Source organism: Buteo buteo, chromosome 23, assembly GCF_964188355.1.
Source record: "Buteo buteo chromosome 23, bButBut1.hap1.1, whole genome shotgun sequence".
Classification (NCBI taxonomy): Eukaryota; Metazoa; Chordata; class Aves; order Accipitriformes; family Accipitridae; genus Buteo; species Buteo buteo.
The window spans coordinates 1326098-1353236 of record NC_134193.1 but is presented as its reverse complement, the minus strand read 5'-3'; the positions used below and the strand labels follow the sequence as shown (position 1 = coordinate 1353236).

General features: G+C 44.9%; 2 protein-coding genes across 6 annotated transcripts; one reads left to right on the top strand and one right to left on the bottom strand.

The window, feature by feature from the left end:
- Positions 1-291: 291 nt before the first annotated feature.
- INKA2 (inka box actin regulator 2) lies at positions 292-11864 on the bottom strand. Of its 5 annotated transcripts, XM_075055383.1 has the most exons (3): positions 2395-2583; positions 1926-2033; positions 292-1783 (listed from the first exon to the last, which is right to left on the bottom strand). In XM_075055383.1, the coding sequence occupies exons 2-3, from the start codon at positions 1938-1940 to the stop codon at positions 791-793; spliced, it is 1008 nt and encodes a 335-aa protein (XP_074911484.1). In that variant the 5' UTR covers positions 1941-2033; positions 2395-2583; the 3' UTR covers positions 292-790. The 5 variants fall into 5 exon arrangements, with proteins under 5 accessions (XP_074911484.1, XP_074911482.1, XP_074911486.1 ...); XM_075055381.1 differs by lacking the exons at positions 1926-2033; positions 2395-2583 and adding an exon at positions 11692-11864; XM_075055385.1 differs by lacking the exons at positions 1926-2033; positions 2395-2583 and adding an exon at positions 9748-9832.
- Positions 11865-19861: 7997 nt separating this feature from the next.
- DDX20 (DEAD-box helicase 20) lies at positions 19862-26059 on the top strand. Its single transcript, XM_075055069.1, has 11 exons — positions 19862-20083; positions 20168-20262; positions 20490-20658; positions 20967-21081; positions 21159-21301; positions 21678-21816; positions 22200-22258; positions 22963-23045; positions 23763-23868; positions 23945-24046; positions 24732-26059. Exons 1-11 carry the CDS (start codon positions 19888-19890, stop codon positions 25832-25834), a joined length of 2310 nt encoding a protein of 769 aa, XP_074911170.1. The 5' UTR covers positions 19862-19887; the 3' UTR covers positions 25835-26059.
- The last annotated feature ends 1080 nt before the right edge of the window (positions 26060-27139 follow it).

The following is a 27139-nucleotide window of genomic DNA, read 5'->3' as shown; positions in this document are numbered from 1 at the left end:
TGCAACACTGCATCTGGTGCAAACTGTGGGGAGAAGGGCATGGGGAGAGAAGGAAAACCTGCTGAGAGCTTGAGGGTCACAAATTTCCATGAAAAGAGCCTTGTGTCCTACTGGTTTAACTGGCAGGGGAAGGAGAGATGCTGGGAGCACAGTGGAGATGCAGTTTACGGGGAAAACCCCGCAGCTGAACTACAACAAAGCTGGGGTTCAACGCCCCCACTTAGCAATTAAGTCTTATAAATTCAAACTTATTTCTTTCAACTTAAATAACAAGTGCTTCAGGTACAATGCTTGAATTGCCTGGTTTATAAGCCAGTTTTAAGTGCACACAAGCAGGAATAGATTTTTTAAAAAAAAAACAAACTATATATATATTTGCACACTCATACACACACATGCACACAGTGAATTTTGTGCTGCAGCTATTTTAACTAGAGATGATGGAATGGGCCTGAAGTGGCTATCTTAAGCTGGGCTCCAGGAGCTGGTCGTCCATGGCACCACTCACCCTAAAGCTGCTAAAGATTCTGATTATTTTTGCAAATATCAGTCCCCAAAAGTCTCCCCACATGGGGCTGTGTCAGCTGCTGCTCGGACTGCCCCTGAAGCTGTAGTTCTCTGGAAAATGCCACTTGCAGGCGACGGAAGCCCACAGCATGTTTTGCAGAGGACTCCTCTCTCATCTCAGTCCATGTTGAGAGCTCAGGGGTCTCCTGAAAAGAAGTGCATGGCCTCCGGGTCCTCCCCGGTGTGGAACAAATGCTCGGCAGAGCAGAGAACACCGACGAGCTCAGACCCAAACAGCTGTATTGATGTCAAACCCAGACTGCGTGTAGTCTATGGTATCGTGGACTTTCTTGGTGCCAACTTTGGGTTTCTCGCCGTTGCTTTCTGCCTTCGGGCACCTCTCCGCTTTGCTGTGATGGTTCTGGATGTTCCCATGAAGTGGGAAGTAAAATGTCCCCTTGAGTTTGTTCATCTTTTTGGGTCTCTTAGAAATTTTGGGCTGTTTGTCTTCAGGCGGAAGCCAGCAAGGTTTCTCCTTGAGAAGCCTGTCTCGGTCTGGCCGAACGCTCCTCAGGAACTTCTTGAAGATGTTGGCTGTGAGGGAGAACTTCCTGCAGAGCTCCTGGGATCTGCTCATGGACAGCGACCCCTCGTTCTTTTCCCCCTTCTTATCCAGCTCTGGCAGATCCAACCAGTTCCCAACCAAGTCTGCAAAGATGTTATCCCCCAGCACCAGCGGCTGCCGATTCCTGCTCTGGGACATTAGGGAGGATGTCCAGTCATGGCCGTCATCGCACCCTGGGCACTCCTGGCATGCTGGCCAGCCCCCAGCTGTGCCCTGGCTACTGGGCTTGAATGTCCTTGGGCGGACGTGCTCCGCTCTGATCGACGCGGAGGAAGGTCCTTTTGGGTGACAAACATCCTCATCATGGAGGCTCCTGAAGGAGGAGGGGGTGTCTTTAAGGTGGCCGCCCGCCGGGAGCGCAACGGGATGGGACAAACCCACCGGCCGCGGCACGGCACAAGTGAGGGACGTGGGGCCGTGCTCCTCCACCGATGCCTCCCCCCGCAGCCCCTCGTCCTGCCGGGTCCTGGGCACGTCGCTGCTGCTTCGGCAGCACTGGTGCTGCTCAATGCCAGAAACGGTGCTCCGGCTCCCCGAGATGTCCAACTGCTCCAAAGCTGTCTGGACCTGGAGGAGTTTCAGCTCCTGCAGTGCACCCATCATGCAGTTCATCTGCTCGTGCAGCCCGTCTCCAACCTCCTTCATGGATAGCTGTGGAGGGAAGGAAGCAGAGATCGCGTCAGTGTCCCCAGGAGCGAGCAAGAAAATTTTGACCAAAGGGCAGGAGAGCTGGGATGAGCAGCTTTCTGAAACATCACCTCATCCTACTGACTACATTTTAGATGCATCCTACCTGTACTACATCCATTTCATGGAAGAGCAATTGGATTTTTCTTAGATTTTTCTAGGAGTTTCCCTCCAGGAATAAGAGGAGCTGACAGGAGGAGTGGATTTTTTTGACCTGACAACAAAAATAAATAGTTTGAATTTCCATTAATTGCTTGGCACAAATCCAAGGTGTAGAACTATGAATGGTTCTGGCTGCCACCAGTCTTAGCATATTCTTCTGCTTTTGTGTCTTTTGTGCCCTGTAACTAACTGCAATCAGGAGTCAGAATAATGAACAGAAGTACCTTCCACAAAGAACCTTGCTTCTTTACCTAAAGTGCTAAAGTAAATTAAAAATAAACCCTATTAAGAATCTCATTGTTACTATATAACATGTCTTCAGATCTTAATACCCTCATTACAGGACAATCAAAGACACTTCAATGCACTTGAAATTTTGTACAAACCAACCAACAGACTCAAAAATTACTTACGTTAAACTAGCAATCCCTTTGGTTCCCAAGCTAGAGCCTTTAGTAGCAGTTCTGCTTCATCCCTGAACCTTGCTATAAAGATTTAACTTTCTATACTAGACTTAAAATAAGCAAGCTATTTTCCAGAGCTTCTAAACTCCCCCCTCCACTCTTTCGCTCTGTTGCTTTCTCTCTCTCATGTAGGATCTGGATCATATTCCCAAAGCGGCATCATAAAACAAATGGGCTATACTTTCCAACAGCTGCCACTTTTTTTTTTTTTTTTTAGCAGGGAGGGGGAGTGGGGAATGGGAAGGAGAGGGGAAGAACAGCAGGGGATGGCAGGGCTGGAGGTGAAGACTTGTCACATTGATGTAAGGTGGTTTGCAGAAGAGATTACCACTGTCTAGGAAAAGCTTCAGCCTACACTGTCATAAACAGTTTAAAAGGCTCGTCACAATTTTTGCACAGAAATAGATCTCAAGCTTCGGGTGAAAAAGGACGGATGCATCTTACGTTCAGCTTTACGTGATCAAGGTTTACTTTTTTACATCTCCTTCATTTTAACTAAGTTAGTACAATTACTTGCTCTATTTCCATTTCTGTATGTGGATCTGACCAGTGAGAAAGAGCAGTCATCAAAAAATTGGATCCTCTGTAACAATCTAGCTCCATAAGCGGAAAGCTCCTCAACAGTTTCTGACCACAAATCTCCATTTCAAACCCCAGAACCTAAAACTAGCTGGCAGGTTATGATCATTTTTCATAGCTTCACTCCCAAGAAACTTATTTATCACCCAGAAAGAACACACAAGCTGTGAAGATACGGAAAATCTGTGTTTAGCTTCCTGATTACACTATCAAGTGTCTCCAGCTATCTAATTTTTTACCATCAGCAAATAAACCTCTACTTCTGTAGACATGCAAATAATGCCCCACTTACAGACTAACCAAGCTCTTGGGTTACCCGTACAAAAGCTGGGGCCATATGCTCTACAAGCCTCAGACAAAACTATCACCTTACCTCTCCAGATTTGCTGTAATGCTTCTTGTCCTAACCTTTCTCGCCTTATTAATGGAAGTCTGTTTTATCTGGGGCTTTGCAAAAAGCTGGATTTGGAGCCAGCTTGGCCCCTCATTGGCCACTTCCCACCAAATCCCCTGGCCGGCGCAGCGCTGTAATCACGCCGTGGTGAGTGACGAGGTCCCGCGGTAATGACTGGGCTGATCAAACCCTCGGCATATGCTGGACGGCTCTGCTGTTCACCTCATTGATTCAATTAACTCCCCCATGATGGGTGGTATCATTACAATGCATACCTCATCCAGCGAGGCCCTATTAAGCATTAAAATTTCATAGGCAGCATTTATCGTCAGTGTGGTCGTTTCTCATGGGCAGATCCCGTCTCCCCCTGACAAGAAAAGACCTGAGCCCCGAACGCTCAGGCTCCAGCACTTTTCCTTCTGAACAAATGAGCTTGTTCTGCCAAACCTGGCACCAGCACCAGCCTGGCGAGCCCGAGCCACTGGAGAAGGAGTGGAGATGTTTTCGTCAGTGGAAACGCTTTCCCATGAATGACTACAAGCCTTGGACACTTCTCCCCTGATGCCCAGCGCTGCCGGCGCCGAGGGCTGGGCTGAGCCGTCCCCCTCGCAGCAGAGGGGGAGAAACGGGGGCTTTCGGGACATGACTTGTCTGTCCGGTTTCAGCAACCTGCTTTGGGGTGGGACGAATCCTGCCCTCTGGACTTAGCCTTGGTGTCCCTCTGGCCATGTGATTCCCACCATCAGCAAGATAATTTTAAAGATCCTGAGGCTTTTAGCTCTTCTTGCAAACACTGCTAAAACTTTGGGTTGTGCAAGTTAAAACAAACAGCAGACAACTCCCCCTCTACTTTAGCTTTTGCTTTTCATGGTATCTGTTCAGTCTTTTACAGAACTGAAGAGTGAGTGAAACCCAGCCCAAAGTGAAGTCACTGACTTCTGCAGCCTGCAGAAGGGGCTTGGATTTCATCCACTAGTAATTACCCTGAGGTAATTAAGAGTCCTCACCTTGGAGAGAAAACTCTGGAGGAAAAAAAAAAAAGTTTCTTCCTCCGTGTCTAACAGCCACTCTCTCTGCTTTGCCAAGAAGATCTCAGTTCTCCCAAGTTCAGACTGGCTTCTCTGAGACTCTTCAGAAAAGGAACAATCTCCCACAGAAGAGAGACCACCACCCCGGTGAAGGTTCAAGATTGAACTATCCGGGCTGCTGGGAGGACAAAAAGTTTCTGTGCATAATCCAGCAGATTGGGCTGGAAGCCAAACAGATGCTCTGACTGCAAAGTGATGGGAACTCAAGGCTGAATGGACAACCACTGCAGCCTCGCTGGCTCTGTGGTCACACGCTTCACGTAGAAGGAACTGGAATTTGTGATGAACTAAAGTGCAATTTCAAACAGAGCGTGAATGTGACACAAAGCCCCAGAGAGCCTTAATTTGGCGTGGAGAGAGACCCTGACTGTACTTGCAGGGGTTATGCAAGTGACATTATGTAAGCTGGCCACCATGGGGCATCAGGAGATGTTCTGTCTTGTGCATGTTTGTGAGCTCTAAATCCCAAACCTGTTGTTGAATCAGCCCCACGCTCAGCCATGCTGCAGAGCAGAGTGCAGGGGAAACGGCATTCATTACAAAACTTTGGGTCTAGCACAGAGCTTGCTCATCAGCATCCTCCCTTCTCATACCTGCTGGTCTCTGCTCGAGGTGCGCAAATACGCCAGCATTTCAAGGGACTCTGGGTGTCTAATTTGAGACACTTTGTGCTTCAATACAAGTGGTTGTTTGGCACCTCTGCTTCCAAGAAAAGCCAAATTAGAACTACGACAACTTGCAGATGTTTAAATTTATAAAACAGGTAAAAATCAAGTACCTCAAATTGCATCTCATTACTTTTTCTGAAACTTTCGCAGTCCCTAAAAATTGGCATGAAAAAGTTTTAGTCTAATTCTGAACAAGCCAACGCAGATGCCTTTTATAGCAAGACAAGTATGCACAGGGCTGAGCACCGAGTTGGTTGTGATGCGCGTGTTCCACTTCAGTGGTTGGGACTCGGTGCGTGATGTTAAACGTTTCTTCTCCAGCAGTAAGGTATTACCTCCAGATCAATCTTCCTGTGAAGGCATGGACAAGGCAGCTCTGGCTAAATGATTCTCCAAAGCAAAGCTTGCTTAAACTACAATCACCCTGAACATTGAAAACTGAAGGGCAAAATTCAAAAGCTTTTCAAGCACTTTCAAATGATCAGCAAGGAATATTCAGTGTGAGGGGGGAAAAAACCCCAACAAACCATGAACATCTTGCAAAACCGGCAGAGTTCAAATATGGAGGTTTTTTACATTGGAAATCTACCATTTTGAGTAGCAAAGGTATCAATCGCTTTGTAAGCCATGCCTTTTTAATGATTTCCTCAAAATACTTATTCCCAGAACTACAACTGCTATTGGTTTACACAGTCTATAAATCAATGATCTTCCACCACTGATTAACACAGCAGGAGGACAACTTGCCCCAAGGAACATCCTCCAGCAGTTACTGGCATTTTAGCAAATTCAAAACCAAACACCTGCGACCACGAATAAGGGAGATTTTGCTTGTCACTTCCCACTTCACAGGTAAATAAGTAACTTTTTTAACCCACTTTGGGTACTAATGTTTTCCTATTAGCACCTACGTTCACCAATTTCTCAGAATTCAGTTCCCATCAATCCCCTCGAGCCACAGCTGTCTGTATTCCCAGCACATCCGCACATCTGGCCTGCCCAGGACTGCAGCAGCTTTGTGATGCTGATGGGAGAAAAGGAAAAAGCCTGCTAACACACCATGGCTTTCAGCTGAGCACAGAGAACTGAAAAGAAGAGCTCTGAGTGTGTTTGTTGTAATGAGGAGGAAGACAGATGTCCAGCTCTTAGGTAAAAGAAATGCAAAGAGAGGAAGTTATTGCTAAGAGGACAGGAAAGAACAAATGGCAAATAGCAGTTCTTAATAATAGTGCTGATAGGCAACAGAACCAGCAACAAACAATTGGTCTTTAAAGAGGATGACATAATAGAGACCAAAATTATTTTAGAACTGCTGAGCTGATCATATTGTTTCTGTGTTTTCCTTTGGGTCACTAACTAGATTAATCTTCAACAAGCCTGCAATTGTGGCTGGGCATAACTCTTCAGAGCACGCTGCACAGCTCACGGAGAGCTGCTTTCCAGCTTGATGTTGCACCTTTCTTTTTCTTCCCTGCAATCTCCTTTTTGTCCTTTTATCACAAGAATTTCAAGTCTCTTTTCTACCTCTTGTCTTTGCAGAGTATTTTAGGCATAAACGAGGATGTTAACTGTGAGCTCACAATTTATCTGAAAGAGGAAGGATGCTGAAACTTTACCAAACATTTTTTTCCCCACAGTTCGAATAGATCTTAAACAGATGTTAACCATGAAAGACATGGTTCACATCACTCAATTAACCATCTTCCTTACTCAATTGCCTTCCTTTCCATTGCAATGATATTGTTCTGTGCTTCCCAATCACACTTGCTACGTTTAAAGGCAAATTAGAAAATCAATTCTCTACAACGAGGAAATAAATGGACGAAAGAGAACTCCACCCTTCAGACTTTTATTCATGACCTAGGGATAAGAGAGACTACAAGCCTCAAGGTACAGACTGACCATTGAAGATGATGGTTAAAAGTGTTGATTTTCAGCCCAGTGGTCTGGTTTACTGGGGGATCTGGTCTTTAACGTTCCTGAATATATGCAGCTGGGAGTCTAAAAGAATCCACCATCATCTTTAGGAGTCTTCTCTGGAGACAAACAAGTGGACAAAGCCCACGACTGCTTCTTCTCTCCCCAGGTTATATGTGACAGGACATCTCCTGTCAAGTTACTCCTTTGCACCTTCTCTTAAGGCAACACCAAGGAACAAGAGTCTGCAATAACCACCCAAGTTTCTAATGTTACCTCCTGCAGCGATGGGCAAAGCCATCCTTAAAGGGACCATTCTATCAGCAAAGATACAAATGGAGCTGTGTGTTCCCACCTGTTAGAGTGACGTTAGACCTTGAGGTCTGTCATTTATGCCTTACTCTGCTGCAAATCACAAGAGCTGCCCCTTCAGAAATAGCAGTAATGAAAACACAGCAGACTCCTTTTCAAGTATGACACAGTTACCAGAATAGGACCCAGCGTGAGACAAAGAGTAAAAATAATTGGCTGTATTTTTCACTCAGACCAAATGTTCTATTCCTGCAAGATATTCATAGCAAGAAACATTGTCTACCAGGACATAAATTAATGTAAGAAGGGAGTCGGACTCTATCAAACTCAATAATTTGATGCATTTATGATGAATGTGCAGGGAGAACATTCAAAAGTTCAAGTCAGAGTGGGACGGTTTGTTTTAAATACCTACTTTAATACTTTTCCTCCTAGAAAAAAGCAACAGAAAACCCAGAAATATCCTGGATTCCTCAAGAAAGACCGAAACATGCAAAGTAAAGTTACAACTACAGCTAACTTGACTGTGACCCCTCGCCTGTTACAGCCGTACAAACCCCAAGTGTAAGATAAATCTACCCCATGAACTCGCCAGTCCCTAGCTAGATAGTAAGTGATTTATTCTTATTGTAGAAGAGCCTCAAAACCTCAATCCCATGGTACGTATGCTGATGTTACTATGTATAAATGCAAACAATCCCTGTGTCAGAAAGTTTACGGAGGTAATGCCATCTGCAGCGTGAGATACGGAAATGAAATTCCTCTCTGCTAATCCCTGAGCAAGATAATTCTTGTTAAATCTGATTTTTTCAGCTGAGATAACATTCTGTAACTTGGAAAGCAGACATCATATTTCTGTGCCTCAGAATGATGTTTGCAGACTCTGAATCCAGCCAATAAAGTCAAGAGGACTTTTAGGATTGGTATTAATTGCATTAATGGAAGATTCGTAAGCTCTGTGGCTCATTTCACAACTGCCATATGAAGGACAGGTGACAGAAGGGGTGGAGAAGCATGACTTATTCCATGCCAGGCTTACAAACCAGCACCGCATATTCTTGCAAACCACACTGCGTCCACAAATCTCCAGGGCCTTTCCACAGGAGGGGAACAAGGTCTTCTGTGTTTTCGGCAAACAGAGACTGAGGTGCAGAGAGCTGGCACGGCTTGTCCAAAATGGCTCCACAGCACCGGGATGAAGACCCCAGCAATCAGTCCGACTGCAGAGCCCCCCGATCCCACACCCAGTTGGGATGAATGGCTGTGTCAGCTGAGGCTCTCCTGGCTGTGAAGCATTTGCACGTGAAAGCTTCTGAATGAATTCCAATCAAAGGGACACCACACATGCCAGAAACTATCAGCTTACAATGGAAAACATGCGATTGGAATAGGAGATCTCTCATTGACCGAAATGGGTCAGATTCACCCTTGGGAGCCATGGCAGAGCTTTCCCAGGGGAGATGCGAAGACCGGTGCAAGCACGCCCAGACCCACGCTCATCTGTGACTTGCCTGGCAAAGCATGGTGTGATCTCAATGCATAGGCTGTGTGTTGAAATGCTGGGCCATACCAGCAGGCCAAACCAAGCCCACAATTATTTAAATATCTTTTTAATACACAAAGCAGAAGAAAGAAAAATCAGAGCTGGAATCCTTGAAGCCCACACTGGTGGGTGATAGAGCTGGACTTGAAGATAACCCTTCCTTGGGAACGGGGAGCTGTGCCAACATCCGCTCTTTTTTTGAGACAATCCCCTCCTCAAAACCAGCCAAAGGCTGCAGGAGTTTCCACTGAGACAAACTAAACTTCTGCTAATCGAATGGCCTCTAGCTTTCATGTGTTACACAGACCAGCCTCGACCAGCCTCAGCCAGCCTGGTTCCTCAAACTGGGCATTTTTGCAGAACACGCCTGCACGACCCTGCTCCCTCCCACCCGACTGGAGCTGCTCCTTGGACATAATGCAAACCACTGTGTTTCCAAGTTTGCAGTGATGCCCTGGAACTGGATTCCCGTTCAGCTGCACACGGGGTGGCTCATTGTCTCGATCTGGCCAAGTCCTTCCCACCATTCCTCCTGCATGATTCTTGGTTCTGGTGCATTTAATGTCTGGAGGCATGACCTGCCCAGTAATGAAGAAAGTGGCAAAGAAGCAGGGTCAAGAGGTTCAGTTCCCACTCACCATTCAATGCAGATGGTCCCAGCTGTCTATCGCACTGCTTGCTGGTCTTTAAAGAAACATTAATCTATTTTAATTCCAGGCTATCTTGAAAGTATTGATTTTTAAAAGATGTTATTGCTCAGGATATCATTTATGGTTGTTTTAATTAAGACAGTCCTCCTACCTTCACTAAATGCACTCTGCAGCTCACTTAAGTTGCTGATGAAAGGAATTGTTTCTGACGGCGTGCTGTAAGGCAGAGGGTCTCTCCAGCTGTCACTCTGCGGGCTGTCCTGGCACGCCTGTGCTCACAACAGCTCCAAGACTGCACTCTGATACCCTGAGAATTTGTTGTCGAAGTAAGTTTTTAAGCAACAACAAAAAAAGGGGGAGGGGGGGACAGTAGTCCTACTGAAGGTGACAACTCCCCTTCCCAGTTTTTTAAGCCAAGTATATACATAAATCTTTGCCAGGCTAAGGTCTTGGTTTATCAATATAATAAAAATTGGCACCTTTTTACAATTCAAAAAAATACATTACTGCATTATAGCAGGGGTATGAACAAGACCAGAATTTTCTCATTTTAAGTATTTTTTGGTTTTCACATTGTGAGGGATCTGCCTTCCTTTCGAATATATTCAAATTCTTCAGAAGTTATGTTGTGTCCTACAAAATAGGCATGTTTTAGACTCACAAGTAAAGGTGCAATGTTTAGGCTTCTATAAAAAATACTGCTCAGATACTGAAACTGATTTGTTTAGAAGACAAAACACAGATTTAGGAACCTTATTCTAAGCACGCTCTTTTGAAAGTTACTCTTTTTACCCATCCCACCTTCCAACTCGTTCAGATTTTAAAGATCTTCCAGATTATAACACACATATCCTGGTTTACAGTTTGCATTTCATTCATCGCACCCAGTGTACAGTACACTAGTGACTCTCGTTTTCCTTTGTTTTAGTTTGTCGTCCAGCTCCTCTGCTTGCTAGGGCAACACGGGTAACGCTAGCAGGTTAAATGTCATTGCTGCCACATTTATTGGGAGTAAAACCCCGGCTTCACATGCCACGTCCCATCTGCAGGAGCACCGGCGAGTCCCTGGCCTGCCCTGGGCACAGCTGTAACTTTGGGTGTCTCTGTATTGACTCCAGTGGTGTTGCTTACACGCGAAACGTTTCCCGTAACGCGGGCAGGATAGCAATACTGTGTATGAGCCCGTTCTGTAAAACTCCGGCTAGCACAAATACCAGCTGAAAACAACGTCCTATTAAGCCCTGAACCGGGAAGCTTTTGTGCATGAGAAACTTCACCCACCCGTTTCTGCCCTGCCTTGTCTTCCCCTTTTGTTCTCACTATCTATTTATCTGAACAACGCAAGACTCCCCAGCCAGCCAGCCCTCCCGAGCGCCAGAACCCTATTTTGGAAGGGTCCGCTCTCCCTACCAACCCGCCCCCAGCAAGCCCCAGTGCACCAGCAGTGCCTCTGGCTTGCGGACAAGCCCCAGCAAGTTCAGCGAGTGAGGTTCCCGTCTGAACGGGAGCGGGAGGAGGGAGAAAACAGCGCTGATTTATGACAAAGGGTTTCCTATTAAAGAAGTAGTATTTTCGGAGGTGGCAAGCGCACGCTCCGTTCGCATCACTTTGATACCCGTAAACTTATTCTGATCGGCGATTTCTGCCAATGTTTCTTTGATTTCCGATCCTCGCTGGCATCTTTTCTTCAAAGCCGCCGGAGCCCCCCCGCCCCGTCCCGGCCCCGTCCCCGTCCCCGTCTTCCCTCTCGCAGACGAACGGACCGGCGGCATCCGACCGACCGACGGACCGGCGCTGGGAGCCTGAGCCCTGCCGCCCGACTCGGGGCGACGCAGACATGAGGGGAGCGGGGTGGGGGGGACACACACAGCCTGCGGGGGGACCCCGAGCTCCCCCCGGCCAGGCGGACACCGGCCGTGCCCGGGACCTGCCCTTCCCCTCCCGCGGCGGGGGCCGCTGTCCCGCACCCCCCCCCCCCAAAAGAAAGAGCCGAGCCCCGCAGAGCTCGGGCTCCGCGCACCGCACAGACACCGGCCACCGCGGTCCGGACCCCGGCGAGGGGACCCCGGGACCCCCCCCCCGCCCGCCCCCTTACCAGCTCCTGCCTCAGCCGCCGCAGGTGGTGCTCCATGGCCCGGCTCGGCGCGGCCCCTCCATGCGGCCGCTCCGCCCGCGCAGCCACCCGCGGTGCGGGGGAAGGAGGGGGGGGGCGGCACCGGGGGGCGGCGGCTGCTGCTGCTGCTGCCGGCGGGGCAGAGCCCCGGCCGCGCTGTCGGGGGGGGGGGCGGTGTCGGAGCCGCGTCCCCGAGCGGCGGTGCGCTGGGGAAAAAAGGAGGGGGGGTTGCCCCATGCTCCCCCCCCCCCCCACGGGCTGCAGGGCCTGGGAGTCCCGGTGGAGGCGTCAGAGGGTGGGAGGTTTCTTGCGTGGAAGAAGCAAAGCCAGGAGTCGGGGACGCCGGTAGCGCGGGAGTTCGTGCGGGGAATCGGGCCCGTCTCCCTCCCGGCAGAGAAAAAGTTCGGTGGGTCAGACGGCTGCGGTGGAGGTTCCGCGGAGCGCTCTGCAGAGACCCAGCTCCCCCACAGAAGCGTGCATTAACCTCCATGGCCTTAATCGCGACAAACGGCAAGGCCACCCAGTTGTGGCTTTCCCCGTTTTGTTCCGTCTGGGGGGGTGGGTTGCTGCGGGGGGGCACGTCCCTCCCGGGACAACGTGAGCGTTGGCACCTTGGGGGATGTTAGAGGTTCCCCTGGAAGGTGGCAATGCCACCAGCGCTGAACTTCGCACATGACCGAGCCGTTACCAAAATGCCCTTTGTCAGGAACAGCACATGCTTAGGGAGCTGCGAGAAACAGGTGCTGCAAATTCTTAGCGTGGGTTTCTTTTCAGAACAGCGGGGTTTGTTTCCTCGCAGCGTTTCGGCTGAGAGGAGTCTATGCGCACACGGCAGCCGCCGGAAACTTCCTGGAGATGAGGGTTATTGTCAGGGCTACAGATGCGCTCCTCTAAGGGCAGGATTTTTTCCCCTCCGATCAACAACCTCTGATACTGCTTGTCACCCCAGGAAATCAAACAGATGGACAGATGAGCCAGGAAAAAATACAAGCACTTTTGTATCATCAGACTTTTTAACTGCATTGAATTTGAAAGGGTCTGCATTTTTCGGCGTTTCTCATATATCTGTAGTATTCTCAGCTTATATGCAAAATGTGTTGTTTAGATGATAAATACTGAGTCCCCTGTAATGGTTTAGCAAGGTTTGTCTGAATCGTTCTGCAATGGTAAAGAACTCGATAGGATGAGAAATACTACTCTGTGTTTTCAAATTTGGGATGAAAAACCTAATCATTTGCTTTTCCCCATAAATGTTAGTGTTGACAAAGACTGGCTAAGATCTTTGCCTTTCTAGGTCTTCATTTTTTAAAGGAAAACATTTTTTTATAGTTGGTAATAGGAGTTTGTTTGTTTGTAGAAATCAGCCTTGGTGTTTGAAAGCTGACCTTTGTGTCAAAATCTAATTTAAACATGAAATTTGCAATCTGCCCTTTCCTGTATGTTTGGAAAACACTCTGGAGTTAACATTTATTGATCCTTCCAGCATCTCTTTTATTATTGCTCAAATTTTCCTGTCTCTTTACTCACTTTGGGGTTTCCATTTCCTATCTATTAAGGAAGCATGAAAATTGCATCTCTCTTCAGGGGTCTGTAGAACGTGGGGCAGTAAACACATTAACGTATTAAAGAAATGACCTTAGCAAAAAGTTAATCACTTCCAACGGGGTATGCTATGATGTGAGTGGGATACCTGCCAGTCTTGAGTCTTTCTTAAAGTCTAAGCCAGCTAGCCCAGCTATAATTTTTTCTTGAAATCTGGCTGGATTTGTTGGCCAGCTGGTTGTTCCCCACGGCCCAGGGTTGGGGTATGTATTTTCCCAGCCTACCCAAGCATATCAAGTATCATATGGCAGGTTTGAACAGCCAGTCAGTGGTAAAAAATCAAAAAGATGGCACCATGTGGAGACTACAAGCTGAAACGCCTGCCTCTGCCAGTTATTAAGAGTAGAGGGAATGACCCAACTTCCCTTTCCTCTTTCTGTACCCCAGACAAGGATCTGTGTTCAAGAAAAGCTGCAGTCTCAGAGTCCAGGTTTCTGTGATGCTTGGATGGCTCAAGACCTTTATTTCTTTTCTGCTACTGGTACCCTGTTTTTATAATTTATTGTATTATCTCAGTTCTGTAAAATAATATGTAGACACTACTTCTTCCTTGTGGCATGGCACCAAAGCTAAAACATGATGGCATTTTCTCTTCACGTCTGTAATACATGGACCTAGGTTCAGCTGGTTTGAGCTGAAAGCTGACTGTGAGCTTAATTTATCCAAGCCAGCTTTGAACAAGAGTATTTTTACGGTATTCTTTTACATTTGGTAGCGAATAGACTAAGAGCAGGCATCAGGAGGGAATGACTTTTCTCCCAGGGTTACCATGTCTAGACAAAGTAGACTGCTGATGAGCAATATGGCTTTGGCATCTTGAAAAAATGCATGAAATCAGACCAGGGATTATCCCAGGCACAGGATGGTCTCCCCAACGTTTTCTTTACAATACCATTTTTTTTTTAAAATCATATCATTCCTGAATTTATTTTAACTGATGCTTTTCACTGCACTTTGACTATTCCAATACAAAAGAGATACAAAAGATACACATGGTTATTTGAAGCATCAAATCTAAGTTAAACAATGTTGTATTTGCCAGCACGTCTAGCATTCAGGAGGCCAACCGCACAGGTACATGGCAATTGGCAGATGCTGTGTGCCAGAAAGCTCCTGTAACACTTGTAAGACACTGAACTGTGTGATCTGCAGGCAGATGAACAGCGAAGAGTTTTTAGCCTCTGTTTGGCTTCCGTTTAAGGTCATTTTTTTGATCTGTTTTTCAGCCTCCGGGGCTGCTTCTGTCCCGTGAGGCTGATAAAGGAGTTCATGAACACAGAATAAAGAAATGACCAGAATATTCATGTGCTCCAAACTCCTGGGAACTTGCAAGAGAAGAGAAAAATCTGAAATATTTTCTCAGCAGGATTTCCCTACTAAGCAACATTTTTCTCTTCCATGTAGACAACTGGTTCAAAGCAGCATCGACACTTCATGCCAGGCCCTGCACTCCTTCTACTCTGTCGTGGTGCAAACCATGAGCAGATGGTGCAGTGCAGTGGAAAATCAGGTCTACAAGAAAATACAGAGCTGAGAATAAAACACCCTCAAGCAGAAAGCTACATGGCTTATTTCAGGATAAAATGAAAAACTGAGATCGTTGGGTAAAAAATAGAATATGCCTTCAGAGTGGTGTATTCCACTTACATGAACTGCCTCACTCCTTCCCATTTGAGAAACATCCATCCCTTCACAGCTGAAGGCTCATCTCATTTGTTGTCTTTCAGTTCATTGATCTGGTTTCTCAGGGCTTTCACGTGACTGTTCTTTCCTGAACTAACAAGCGTGGTTATCACTGAATTTTCTTTCATTTTTACTTTCTTGCATACTGAAGGCAAACCTTTCAGAATTTCTTCCCACTTAAGCTGTGGCATGACCTGAATTGCATCCATCTTTGTTTAAATCCACTGGGCCATAAACATCCAGCCAAAGTAGGTAAGAATATACTGTCAAAACTTTAATTCTGGTTTTATGTTTGTGCATAAAGAGATAAATTACCCCTGAAAATTTGACCATTTCTTCCATTAAGCCTAATTTATTGTCTGCAGTCTCTGTACTCCTGGTCTTTAAAGTTCCTGACATGCCCCTACCGCACCATGCCCCCATCTCAAAAGTAAAACTTCTAACTCCGCTCCAGCCAGATTCCAGCTCCTGACATTCCTCTGCTTGCACTGGAGTGCCAGGAGTAAGTACCAGGGTACAGAAATCCTTGTGCATTCACTGTGCTGTCTTGTGTTAAAGAACTATTGGATTACATCTCGGCTGGCTGCATTTTGGTGACCTAGATCCTGTTCATACTAGCTGAAAAATAATTTAGCAAACCTTGGTATAAAAGCGTGTCTAAGATTAAAATGGGCTGATACTTATTTATCTGGAGGAAAAAGACAGAAGCAAACTACTGGCACTTCTTATTGGTATACTTGAAATAGCTATTCTGAACTGATATCCTGCTGTCTGGTTTCTTTTTATCTGTAGCTGCATCTGCACATCCATCTGCAGTGACACACCCCCCCCCCCCCCCGTATACTTTAGATTTCATCTCAAATTTGTGGAGTTCTTCTGGATCCGTTTGATGGACATGCCTGACAAGGAACAAAATCCATTCAGCAGAAGGGCATTGAAATGAGGGCACTGTAAGACACCCCCCCCCCATCATCATCATCATCATCATCATCATCATCATCATCATCATCATCATTTATAACAACCCCACGCACCAGACTTGCTGGAAAAAATCCCAGACTTTGCCAATTACTAAAGCAACAAAGAAAATTTTGCTGCCCCAGAGACTTGCTACTTGCTGGTAACTTGCCATCCAGCTTTTTTTTTTCAAAGGGAAAATGAATGTGCAGGGTGCTTGGAGTCAATTTTTGGTGGTGAATATGAAGTCGCTGTCTAGGCTAATATCAATGGCCCTTTCACTGTAATATGCTTTACTGTACAGAGAACAAATACAGTTTCCATGGCAGTGTAAACACAAATACATACCACACTCCGAGGAGTGAGTCACACGTGCTGCATAGAACGGAGAAAGTTCACTGTCTCAATCCGAACACATCTGGGAGAGGAGGATGAGATTACCTCACTTCAAAAATATTTTATAAATAGTATGTAAACCAAGATTTGTTCTGAATAATTCCATGTCTTGGCAGATATGATAGACAAATCCTCTGAAGCTAAAGGAATAAGACAAGGCAGGTGCTTGTTTACAGTAGCAATATTCAAATCTATAATGAATGTATTCTTAAAAGATATACACAACCCGATAGTTCTGGAAGCCAATACAAATTCTCTGTGAGCAGTTTATCCCAGTCGTTCAAAGAGTTACAACAAGAATTTAGCTGTCGTGAATGAAGAGTAAGTTCCACAGAAAGAGGAGATGGGTAAATTTGTGGTGACTACTTAGTTCTGGTACTAAGTACTGGTCAAGATGTTTCTTGCATTGCACGTGTTAGCCTTAGGAGGTCTCAGCACAATGCACACTACACATCGAATGTGTGATACAGACCTTTGCCTTGCTGCTGGGAGTTTGAAGACAAGTGCTGTATAGTCTGAAACAGCGAGAACCTGACCTTGAGTGTCAGCAACATGCACTTCACAGGTGTCTTGTAATATTGTTTATCCAAAGCTGGTACACTGATATATAGATTCAGAGGATAATGAATCTTGGATGGAATTAAAATCAAATATGTAATGTGCACTTTGTAACAGGGACAAAAAAGTGGTGAGTCCTGTCTTGGGGGTATAAAACACATACTCAGTAGATATAGGAGCAAGAGTTTTCCCTAGCAAAAGTTTTCTTCTAAGTCCCAAAACCTATGACCCCAAGCTAGAGAGTTTATATCCCTTCATAAGAACTAGTTATTTTAATATTACAGCTCAGAAGGAGGTCTTAACCACTTCTTTTACTAACCTAAATTCCTTCCCAGGACCTATTCTGCCCGCAGAGTATTCAGATTAATTGTCAAGATTTCCAAAGGCTGCTTTCAGCAGGAATACTTCCTTTGGATCTTACTGCAAGCAAAAGCAAAGCAATGTCATGACAAAACTGCAGATTCCTCTTAGCTGGGCTGACGTGAACGTCGACAATGTGAATTCAGTACTTGAGAGTCACCGAGGTAAAACAAGGCCTGAAGGTTGAGGATTGCTATTTTTACACTGACTCATGGCAGAGTACACAACATACAGAGAGTTTAAAACAAAGTTAGTAGCAGTAGCAGTTAAGATCTTCTATGGGAATACGGGTTAACAGACAAACAAAACCTTTCATTAGATCAACTGATACAGCTGCAGGAGCTTGACCTAAATCTGACACAGCCCCATCAGTAAGGGCCAAAACCAAAGGAAGAGGGACAATAAATCTGCCAGTTGTGGTGTCGAAGGGTTTCTCAGCATACAGACATTGAGATGGTTTGGAATCTGTCCTTCCAGCATCCGATGGAAAATTAAATAAATACGTACAAACAGCAGCATCTTTCTGAATGAAGGCGATGTGTCTGAATGTCTCATTAACAACGCACCACAGAGAATAATGTCTGTCTCCAAATCACCTTGGTTGTATTGCAACACGCATGCAACCTCAGGGGAGAAAAGGAATATGTGAGAAAAATGGAGAGGGGGAGCAGTTCATTTCGATGGCTGTTTTGGGCTGTTTTATCACCTCTTCTCTGCCCTTCCCCCATGGGAACAGTCACTTCTGACTGCTCTTCATTGTCTGTTTAAATCACATCAATTTAAAAGGGTTATGAGAGGCTGTATTTAATCAAACGTTTGTTATGTCCAGGTGTCTTTGTCTGTCTCCTTTCCCAGATTTATCCAGAGATAATTATCTCATGTTAGAGACTCGTTTCCCCTTGAGGACCAATGAGAATATCCACTTAAAAATTAAAAAATAATTGGAACTAACAGAATGCTTGTAGATCGCTATCCTGTTACCTCCACTCCGGGGCACAGTTCTCGCCCCTGCCATCTGGTCTGTCCTGACTTGGTAGAGGTAAGCTCTCCAAGCTGAAACTCTTCTTTGTCCTGCGGGGCCCCGCTCTTGGTTGGTACTCAGATACTCATATGAAAATATCATAATACTAAAAAATAACAACTGAATAGAATTCGACAGACTTTTTCTCCCCCATCAGGAATATAAACATGAGGAATTTCAAAGGCGTGACAAAGCCTGTGGTACACCAAAGCCATTAAAATTCATTTAGGCTGCCTGGCAATGTAAGAATAATGACACAGTGTATGTGCTTGTACAGTAGAAGCCACTGTTGAGATTTTTCAAATCCCATTGCAATGAATAGAAGCTGCACGTCCAGAGCCTCTGAACTGCTATGACAATAAAAGCTGATATGCATAAAACCACCCACAATTTAAAATAAGTGGTCTACAGAGGGTAGTAAGTAATGCACATATAACAGATTAACACATTTGGCCTTTGCTGAAGTGAATGCTATACTATTAATTTTTTGTAGCACCCTGGCTTTTAAATCTTGTTTCTGTGTACAGCACAGCTGTATCCCAGACACCGAGCGCTTAATGAGAAACTCGTTTCTATCGTCGGGATGGTAGAAGGAGGGCTGAAACTAGAGGGATCGGAACAAAACGTCCCCGCTGTTCTGTTACAGTAGGATGGCTGAGGGATTAGCGGCGGCTGCTTTCTCTCCAAACTAACAGAGATCTCGATGCTTCGGGCACCGACTGTCAGCAAGCTTGTTGATGCCAACATGATCCTCTTCTTGCCCTCCTCATCCTCTTTTGCAGCCTTCTCCACCATTCCTTTGCGGTCCCTTCCTTTCCTCTGAGGACAATCCCTTTCCCTGCGCTCATTCCTCCCCCCTGACCGTTCCCTCCTCCCGCTGATGGCCGGCCGCCTGCTTTCACCCTGCCCTGGGCTCATCCACCCTCTGCCATGCCTTGGGCCCAGCTTCGCTCCGCGGTGCCGGTTGTTGCTCTGGTAAAACTCTCGCTGGTGGAGCTTGTGCCAAGGCCGCCAGCTCCCGCCCTTCCACTTCCATCAGAGGGTTTGTCCCTCTGTGATGGGTGTAAATTTAAGCTTTTGTGCTCTTCGTGAGGCAAATGACCCAGGGGCGTCTGAATTTCACGCTCTTCACATAAGACACACGAACCCAGGCGCGTAAAAAAGGCTGGTTTAGCTGCAAAGGTTTGTCCTTCTCCATCTAAAGGACTGCTGTTTCATAAACACCGTCATTAATTGCTTCTCTGTAGATAAACGCGCCTACCGAGATACACAGCGGCGAGCCGCAGCCTCAGTTATTGGCACAAACAGGAAATAATTGCTAATGTCGGTAGAAAAAAAATGAAAAAAACGGGGTAAACGGCGGAGGAGCCCGCCCGCTGCCCGCCCGCCCCTCCCGCCGCCCAGAGACGGGCGGCCCCGCGCGCCCCCGCCAGCCAATCGGCGGCCGCGGCGCCCCCTGGCGGCGCGGGGCGCTGAGGGAGAACGGGGCGGGGTGGTGGTGGTGTGTGGTCGCCCAGTGCGCATGCGCGGCGCGGGCTCAAAGCGCGTCTCGCGAGCGCGCCGCCCTCCGCCGCTTTCTTCCCGCCCGCCCCCCCCGTAAGATGGCGGCGCCCGCGGACCCGCCGGCGGCGGCTGAGGGACGGTTCCGTACGCGCGACGTGTTGGTGCCCGGCGGCCCGTCCGACTTCGGGTCGCTGCTGCTGTCGGCGCCGGTGCTGGCGGGACTGGAGGCGGCTGGGTTCCACAGGCCGTCGCCGGTCCAGCTGAAGGCCATCCCGCTGGGGCGCTGCGGCCTGGGTGAGCGGGCGGGCCGGGCGCGGGGCGGCGGGTAGAGGGGGGCACCCTGGGGCCTCCGGTGACCTCTGTGGCGGCTCTTTCCAGATCTCATCGTGCAGGCCAAGTCCGGGACTGGCAAAACCTGCGTGTTCTCCACCATCGCCCTGGACGCCGTGCTGCTGGAGAGCCCCGCCACGCAGGTGAGCCCCGGCCCCGGGCTGCTGCTGCGCGCAGGCCCGGCCCGCCTTTGCCGGTACGTGGTGGGTGGCGGGGGGACTTTGCTTTGTGAGAGAGAATCGCTCTTTTTCTTGGGAAAACGGCGTTGTCGCCTGTGAGACACAGTATTTGAAATCATCACGACTCGACGTTGGGCTTTAATCTTCGGAGCCCTTCTGCAGCTTTCGTATTTAATCCTCGGCCCTTACAGATTCTGATCTTGGCTCCTACGCGAGAGATTGCTGTGCAGATTCATGCTGTAATCACAACTATTGGAATAAAAATGGAAGGCTTGGAATGCCATGTCTTCATTGGAGGGACTCCTTTGAACCAGGACAAAATCAGACTAAAGAAGTGCCACATAGCGGTTGGCTCCCCAGGTATGGATGAGCTTCACTGTGCTCCAGATACGGCATGATACTTCACAATTACTGGTGCTTTTGGAATCTGGGTTGGTGGCTTTTCTTTCTTTTTTTTTTTTAAGTGATAGGTGATAGTCTCAAAGGTCAGTGCCAAAGACATCTAGCCCAGAAAGATATTTTTAGTCAGAGATTATTCCCAATATGCCCTTTTTTGAAGGCTTATAAAATTAATTTTTTTAAAAATTGCAAAACTCATCATTAGAACCTTTCAATTAATAGTTCCTTTTAAGTTTAAGTTCCTTTTGCTTTTTTTTTTCCATATGTAGGTCGAATAAAACAGCTCATAGAGTTGGACTACTTGAATACAGCCAGTATCCGGCTTTTCATTCTTGATGAGGCAGACAAGCTTCTAGAAGAAGGCAGCTTTCAGGAACAAATCAAGTAAGAAAAACACCTCATGCGTTCATCACTAGATTAGATACATATTTGTTAGTAATTTCCATTTCTTTATCTCACAGTTGGATTTACTCTTCACTACCAGCCAATAAACAGATGCTTGCTGTTTCAGCTACTTATCCTGAATCATTAGCTAATGCTTTGACCAGGTACATGAGAGAGCCAACATTTGTGAGGTTGAACCCTACTGATCCGAGTCTCATTGGTAAGTAGAAGTTTGTTTATGGCGATGTTATCAACAGATGAAAAGGGTATACTAAAACCAAAACATGCACCTTTAAAATTTGTGATGCTTCCTAATTCCCCTCCGCAGGTGAGTTGATTAGCTTATGAAGTATTTGATTCTGGTATTGATGTATTTAAAATGTCAGTGATGAGTGTAACTGTTTCTCCTATCAGTTCCAAAAATATTTCCGCTTTTTAAGAAAAGCCTGTCCTGTAGGTTCTTATTTGGCATGTGCATGCTTGTTTACATTTAGTCTTTGTTTTAGCTGCAGTGACACATGTTGACAGCAACATAGCACTGTTCATGTTTTTATGGAAACCCTTAATCTGATAGTATTTTTTGGTTTCATGCTCAGGGCTGAAGCAGTATTATAAAATTGTGAATTCCCATCCGCTTCCGCATAAAACATTTGAGGAGAAAACCCAGCACCTGCAGGAGTTGTTCAGCAAAATTCCATTTAATCAAGCCTTAGTCTTCTCAAATTTGCATAGCAGGTAATAAATCTGAAAAAATATCTGTAAAAAGATTGTTTGAAAGCAGTGGCTGTAACGTCAATTCATGGATAAACTTGCGTTGACCTTCTATAAAGGTCTTAAAGCAGCATGCAAGCTTCAGATCAGAAATACAGCCAGAGGAATGCAGTATGAAATACTGAAAATAAAGGAATGGTTTAGCATGAAGGTACCTTATACATTGTTTAGAGTACAGTCAGGGCTGATAGATTTCGATCTGTGAGGTGACTGTTCTAGACATAAAGATGAAAGTGACAATTTGGAATGTAGTCCTTGGCTGTAAAGAGTAGCCTGTTGTTAAGAAATGAACAGGGTTGTTAGGTCTGTGGTTATATTTACAATTTTCATTGTGTATATTTTGTCAGGGCTCAACATCTAGCTGAAATACTAACATCCAGAGGCTTTCCTGCTGAATGCATTTCAGGTAAGTCCATTCAAAACTTTCTGATTCTGTTGAATTTGTGGGTAAATGTGACCTAAAATAGGAAAATTGATCTTAAATCTCGTTTGTGTGGCCTCTGATGGAATAACTAAAAATAGCTTTTGGATCTTCCTATGCCTTTAAGACTTACATATTAATTAACTTTTATATTGATTAACTTTCCTGTTTTCAGATTCGTTTGAGAGTTGTTTTTATGAAAATCCAGATGAGTGCATTGGATTATCTCTAAAGAGATATCTAACTGACATTTGCAGGTTGAAGCAGTGTTTGTTTGAAATGCAGGTGGTGAATTTAAATCTTGTTTATTTCTAGCTGCTCTGTAAAAAGCTGATCGCTCGTACCTAATATTTATTAGAAACCTTCCTTTGAATTTTTACTTCAACAGTGTTTTCCATGGTTTATGTGTTTAAATAAAATTTGTCTAAAGTCAGCGTTGTTCACGAGGTTAAGTATCTACATAATTGGCTTCTCTTTAAAAACAACAAAAGAATTATTTTTGTAATTAATTTCCTTATTTTCAAGTTTGTTTTGTTTGTTCCTTGTTTACTCATTTGGAACTGATGTTTGAGGAATTTTCTCTTGGCCTCATCTCTGATCTCATCTACAGTTTTACAAAGCAGTGTTTTCCAGAATTTGAGGGGATAAAACTGAAGAATGTAATATGTTTCTGATTTTTGTCTTTCTAGGCAGCATGAATCAAAATCAACGACTTGATGCTATGGCTAAATTAAAGCAATTTCACTGTAGAGTTCTGATTTCCACAGACTTGGTGAGTTAGTATTTTATAGCATACATGAGTATTGCACATAAAGTTACTTTGGAGAATTAGATTTGACTTGGAATTGAATAGAGCATAAGTGTACTGATAAAGCATGTGACTTGAATGCTGTGTGCGACTTATTTTCACTGTGAAACTTAGAATTGTGTTGTATTCCTCATTTAGTTCAAAAGTAGTTTTTAATTTATCTGTTGCTTTGCAGAAGCTTATAGTATTTCAGAGGAGTAGAGTTGTTTCCTTTGGATAGGAGGAAGGAATAGTTTTGTTTCTCTAGTACAGTATGCTCACAATAGTAACATTGCGAACGACTCTAAATAGAGCAGTGGTTATGTTTGAGGCACTCTCAGCTTTTTCATGGTGATGTATTTTTCTTTTCAGTTGATTGTTTGAGGTCCTGTCATGAAAAGATTACTGCATGCTGTTGGGTTGGATTTTTTTTTGATGCTGGAGGAAAAAAACATGCCTGCATGTATTCGATACATAGAAGGCATAAGAAAAATGATCCCTAGTTTCCATGGTCCCAATGCAATATGCCTATTCTACATGTAATACTGTAAAGTGGCTGGAAAATTGTAGGTGCTTTATGGTGTATTGCAACAACTAAAAGTTACTATGTGAGCAATTACTCCCAAATGTGTTGTATTTATTTAAAGATCTGTTTAGCATGTTCAGTTATTTATCTCCTCCTTTCCTTCTCATTTTCTCAAGACATCTCGTGGAATTGATGCCGAAAAAGTGAATCTGGTTATCAACCTGGATGTACCTGTTGACTGGGAAACATACATGCATCGTATTGGCAGAGCTGGGCGATTTGGTAAAAACAGTCATGCAGATTTCTTGAGTTGCACTAGCTTTGGTTAGGTAATTACACTTTCTGTTGTGTATCACAGGAACTTTAGGTTTATCTGTGACGTACTGCTGCCGTGGAGAGGAGGAAAACATGATGATGAAGATTGCTCAGAAGTGTAATCTTCAGCTTTTTCCTCTACCGGGTATGCTCTGTCCTTTGAATGCAACTGTTTTTTCATTGGTTGTTTTCTATTAGTCAAAGCTTCAAACAAGTCCACAGGGAACTGACATGTATCTTCTCTGCTGAAGTTGCCTTAATTTTGGTACAGGTTTTTCATACTCTGTGCTAATGACTACTTGTAACTGCTGCAGTTGTGTGAAGCAATAGAAAATTAACTTAATGCATGCCTGTGGATGGGGAGAGGAACTCTGCATCCAGCTGTTGCTTATGCAACTACATAACTACTTGGATTTCCAGAAATCTAGTATTAAGCCTTTCTCAGGCTGTAAGGTACAGTAGGAGAAGGAAGGAATAATTGAAACAGAAGATTTGCTACCCTTGCTTTGCCAGAAATTGTTATGCTAGAAATGTAGCATTTGCCTTCTTGCTTAAGTTCTAATTTTTTTATCTGCTTAAGTAGGATATGAAAAATACATGACAAGTAATGCAGTGCTCTTTGTCTTGATCAACTTTCTGATGCCTTCCCTGAAGAAAATGTTCTGGCTATTTGAGCTCTTTCAAGAATGGAAGGGGTCAGTTTGTAGCCCTAACTTAATATGTCTTAACATCTTACCTGCGATTTTGCAAATCTTTACTTCAGTACTCATTTGAATTCTAGAGGGAAGGATGCACTTAATTGAGTGCCTGCTTGTTTCCCTTTTGTGCAGAGTCTATACCTCCTGGAATGATGGATCAGTTTGAAGATGGGGAGGTAGAAGTCAAACCTGTTGTACATACAGGTGCTTCAGTGAATTCTAACACTGTGTGTCTTAGACCAAAGGAACCAGTACTGCAGCCTGTCCAAAATAGTTTTTCAGAGGTATCTCAGCCTCTTTCTAATCTTCCAGGTGATAATTCTTCTGTAGAAAGGCCAAAAAAGGCTCTGAAGCAAAAGCAGATAAAAAAGAGCACAAATTCTTCAAACACAGAAAAAGGTGGTAGAAACCCCCAAACTTCCAGTTGCCGCACAGAACAGAGGAATCAAGTCAAAACTGTCTCCAGAACGGATGGACAGCATAACACTCAGGCTCCAGATGAGGAGGCCTTAAAAAAAAATCTTCCCAGAATTCCATGCTTGTCTTCTTTCAAAAACCAACCAAACAATCCTTGGAGCTTCTCAGAATTTGTTGAAGACTATGAGTATTTCATTAAAGAAGGGTTGGAGAGAGAAGTTGAAATTTTACGAAGCTACTCGGGCCCAGGAGAACAATGTGAGCTCCCCAGAAATGATGGTGTAGAGTGGAAAGAGGTGGAACATAACACAGAGACAGTAGCAAATGGCATTGTGTCTGGTGACAGTGATGGTTCATACAGTTCCAGGGCTTCCTCCAATAGTAGGGAAAATAACTCGTGCTTTGAAGCATTTTCAGAGATGCAGGAGAAGAATGCTGTTCCCACAATGCGTCAGGGTCATGCAGGCTTCTGTCCTACACCAGAGAAGCCTCAGGAACTATCACAAGTCCCAAAGCAAAATCAAGTGAAAAAGAAAGTTGTGAAACAAAATGCTAAACAAAAGAAAAGCCATTACCATCAATTCCCTAGTCCTTCCACAAGAAAAACTGAGGATGACTGCTCCTGCAGCTCTTGGGATGATGGTGTTCCATATGAGGCTTCAAGTTACAGAAACTACTGGAAATCTTATTACCAAGCATGGCAAAACTACTATGCTGCTGTGCCTCACTATGGGAAAAGTTACAGACAATTTAATTGGATGAATGCCTATCATGTCAACTCAGTCTATCTTCAGGAACTGCTGAAAAGTGGTGATTGATGTAATGACGCTGCTGTTAGGGATGGGCTGGTTGGTGCATTGAATGGACATTATCTGTGAAAACATAACTGCTGGTCTACAAGTACAGTGACTAACATAAACAGATGTTTATGTTTGAAGAAAAACATTGTCTTTTTCACAAGTGAGCTGTGTCTAGGTAAATGTTTTACATGCGTTCCAGTGATGGTGTTACAACAATTTATTAATAAAAGGAAATGAAAGACAGCTGGATGTTCACTTGCAATCTTTACAATCCAAAGTAAACAAAGGAGGATAAAAGGCAGCTTCTTACACATCAGAAATCTCAGTAAGGAGGAAACACAAACCAACCCCAGTTTTATTTGCTTGACTTATGTCTTCCACGTGACTTTTGGGTGAAGATGAATTCACCATAAGACTACATAGTCTGTTTATAGTTAGAGATCATTCCATTTTCTGTAATTCTCTTATTAAACACCAGGCACTGATTATATACCGGTTAAGTGGCAGACTGAAACCTGCATCTCTATGCCTGTATTGCTATTTTAAATCCAGTTAATTAACATTGTATAAATAACACTTCTATAGCTAGGTGCATGGCAAGCTGTTCAGTAGAGGATGGTTTAATTATGTAGAAAATGTGCAGCAATCATAATTGGTCTGTCCCTCTGGGTGCAGCAATATCAGACTCGCCACACTTACAGGAAGGCTTTAATTAGAAATGAAATTACCTATTAGTACTAAAATTAATTGGTATTTCCTGTTTGGGTTGCACTGCTTTGTATGTAGCTGTCCTGAAGCAGGGAAAGATGAGAGTACTGTCTGGCTTGGGGTATTGACCCTAGGTTGACTCCACGCTAATTTTGAAATTTCATCCTCTAGCTTTAGTATGTTTGGAATCATAGGGACAGTTTTCTTCAGCTAGTTTCTTTGATTTCTCAAAATTCACCAGAGCAGATAGTCTGTTGTTTTTTTTCTTTTTTTTTTTTTTTTCTGGAGCAGAGAAGGCTGGAATTTCTTCAGTAAAAGCACTGCTTCTTACCTACTATGAACTGTACTTCCAAGGGGAGCTGTTTCTTTAATTTGGTGAAATGGATGTCTTCAAGGTTACTTGATTGCTCACCTTCAGCAATTTTCATTTTGAGAAATTCAGTATGTTTTCACTCAAATTGCGTGAATCACTTGCTGCCTGAGCGTTACTAATGTTCTTGCAAAATTCCGTGTGCAAATCCTGTGGTGTCCCTGGCAGCACTTCTGACCTTTTTGTGCAGTGGTGGGTCTAAACTTTATATCACACAATTCAGACTCTCTTCACTGTGCAGGAGA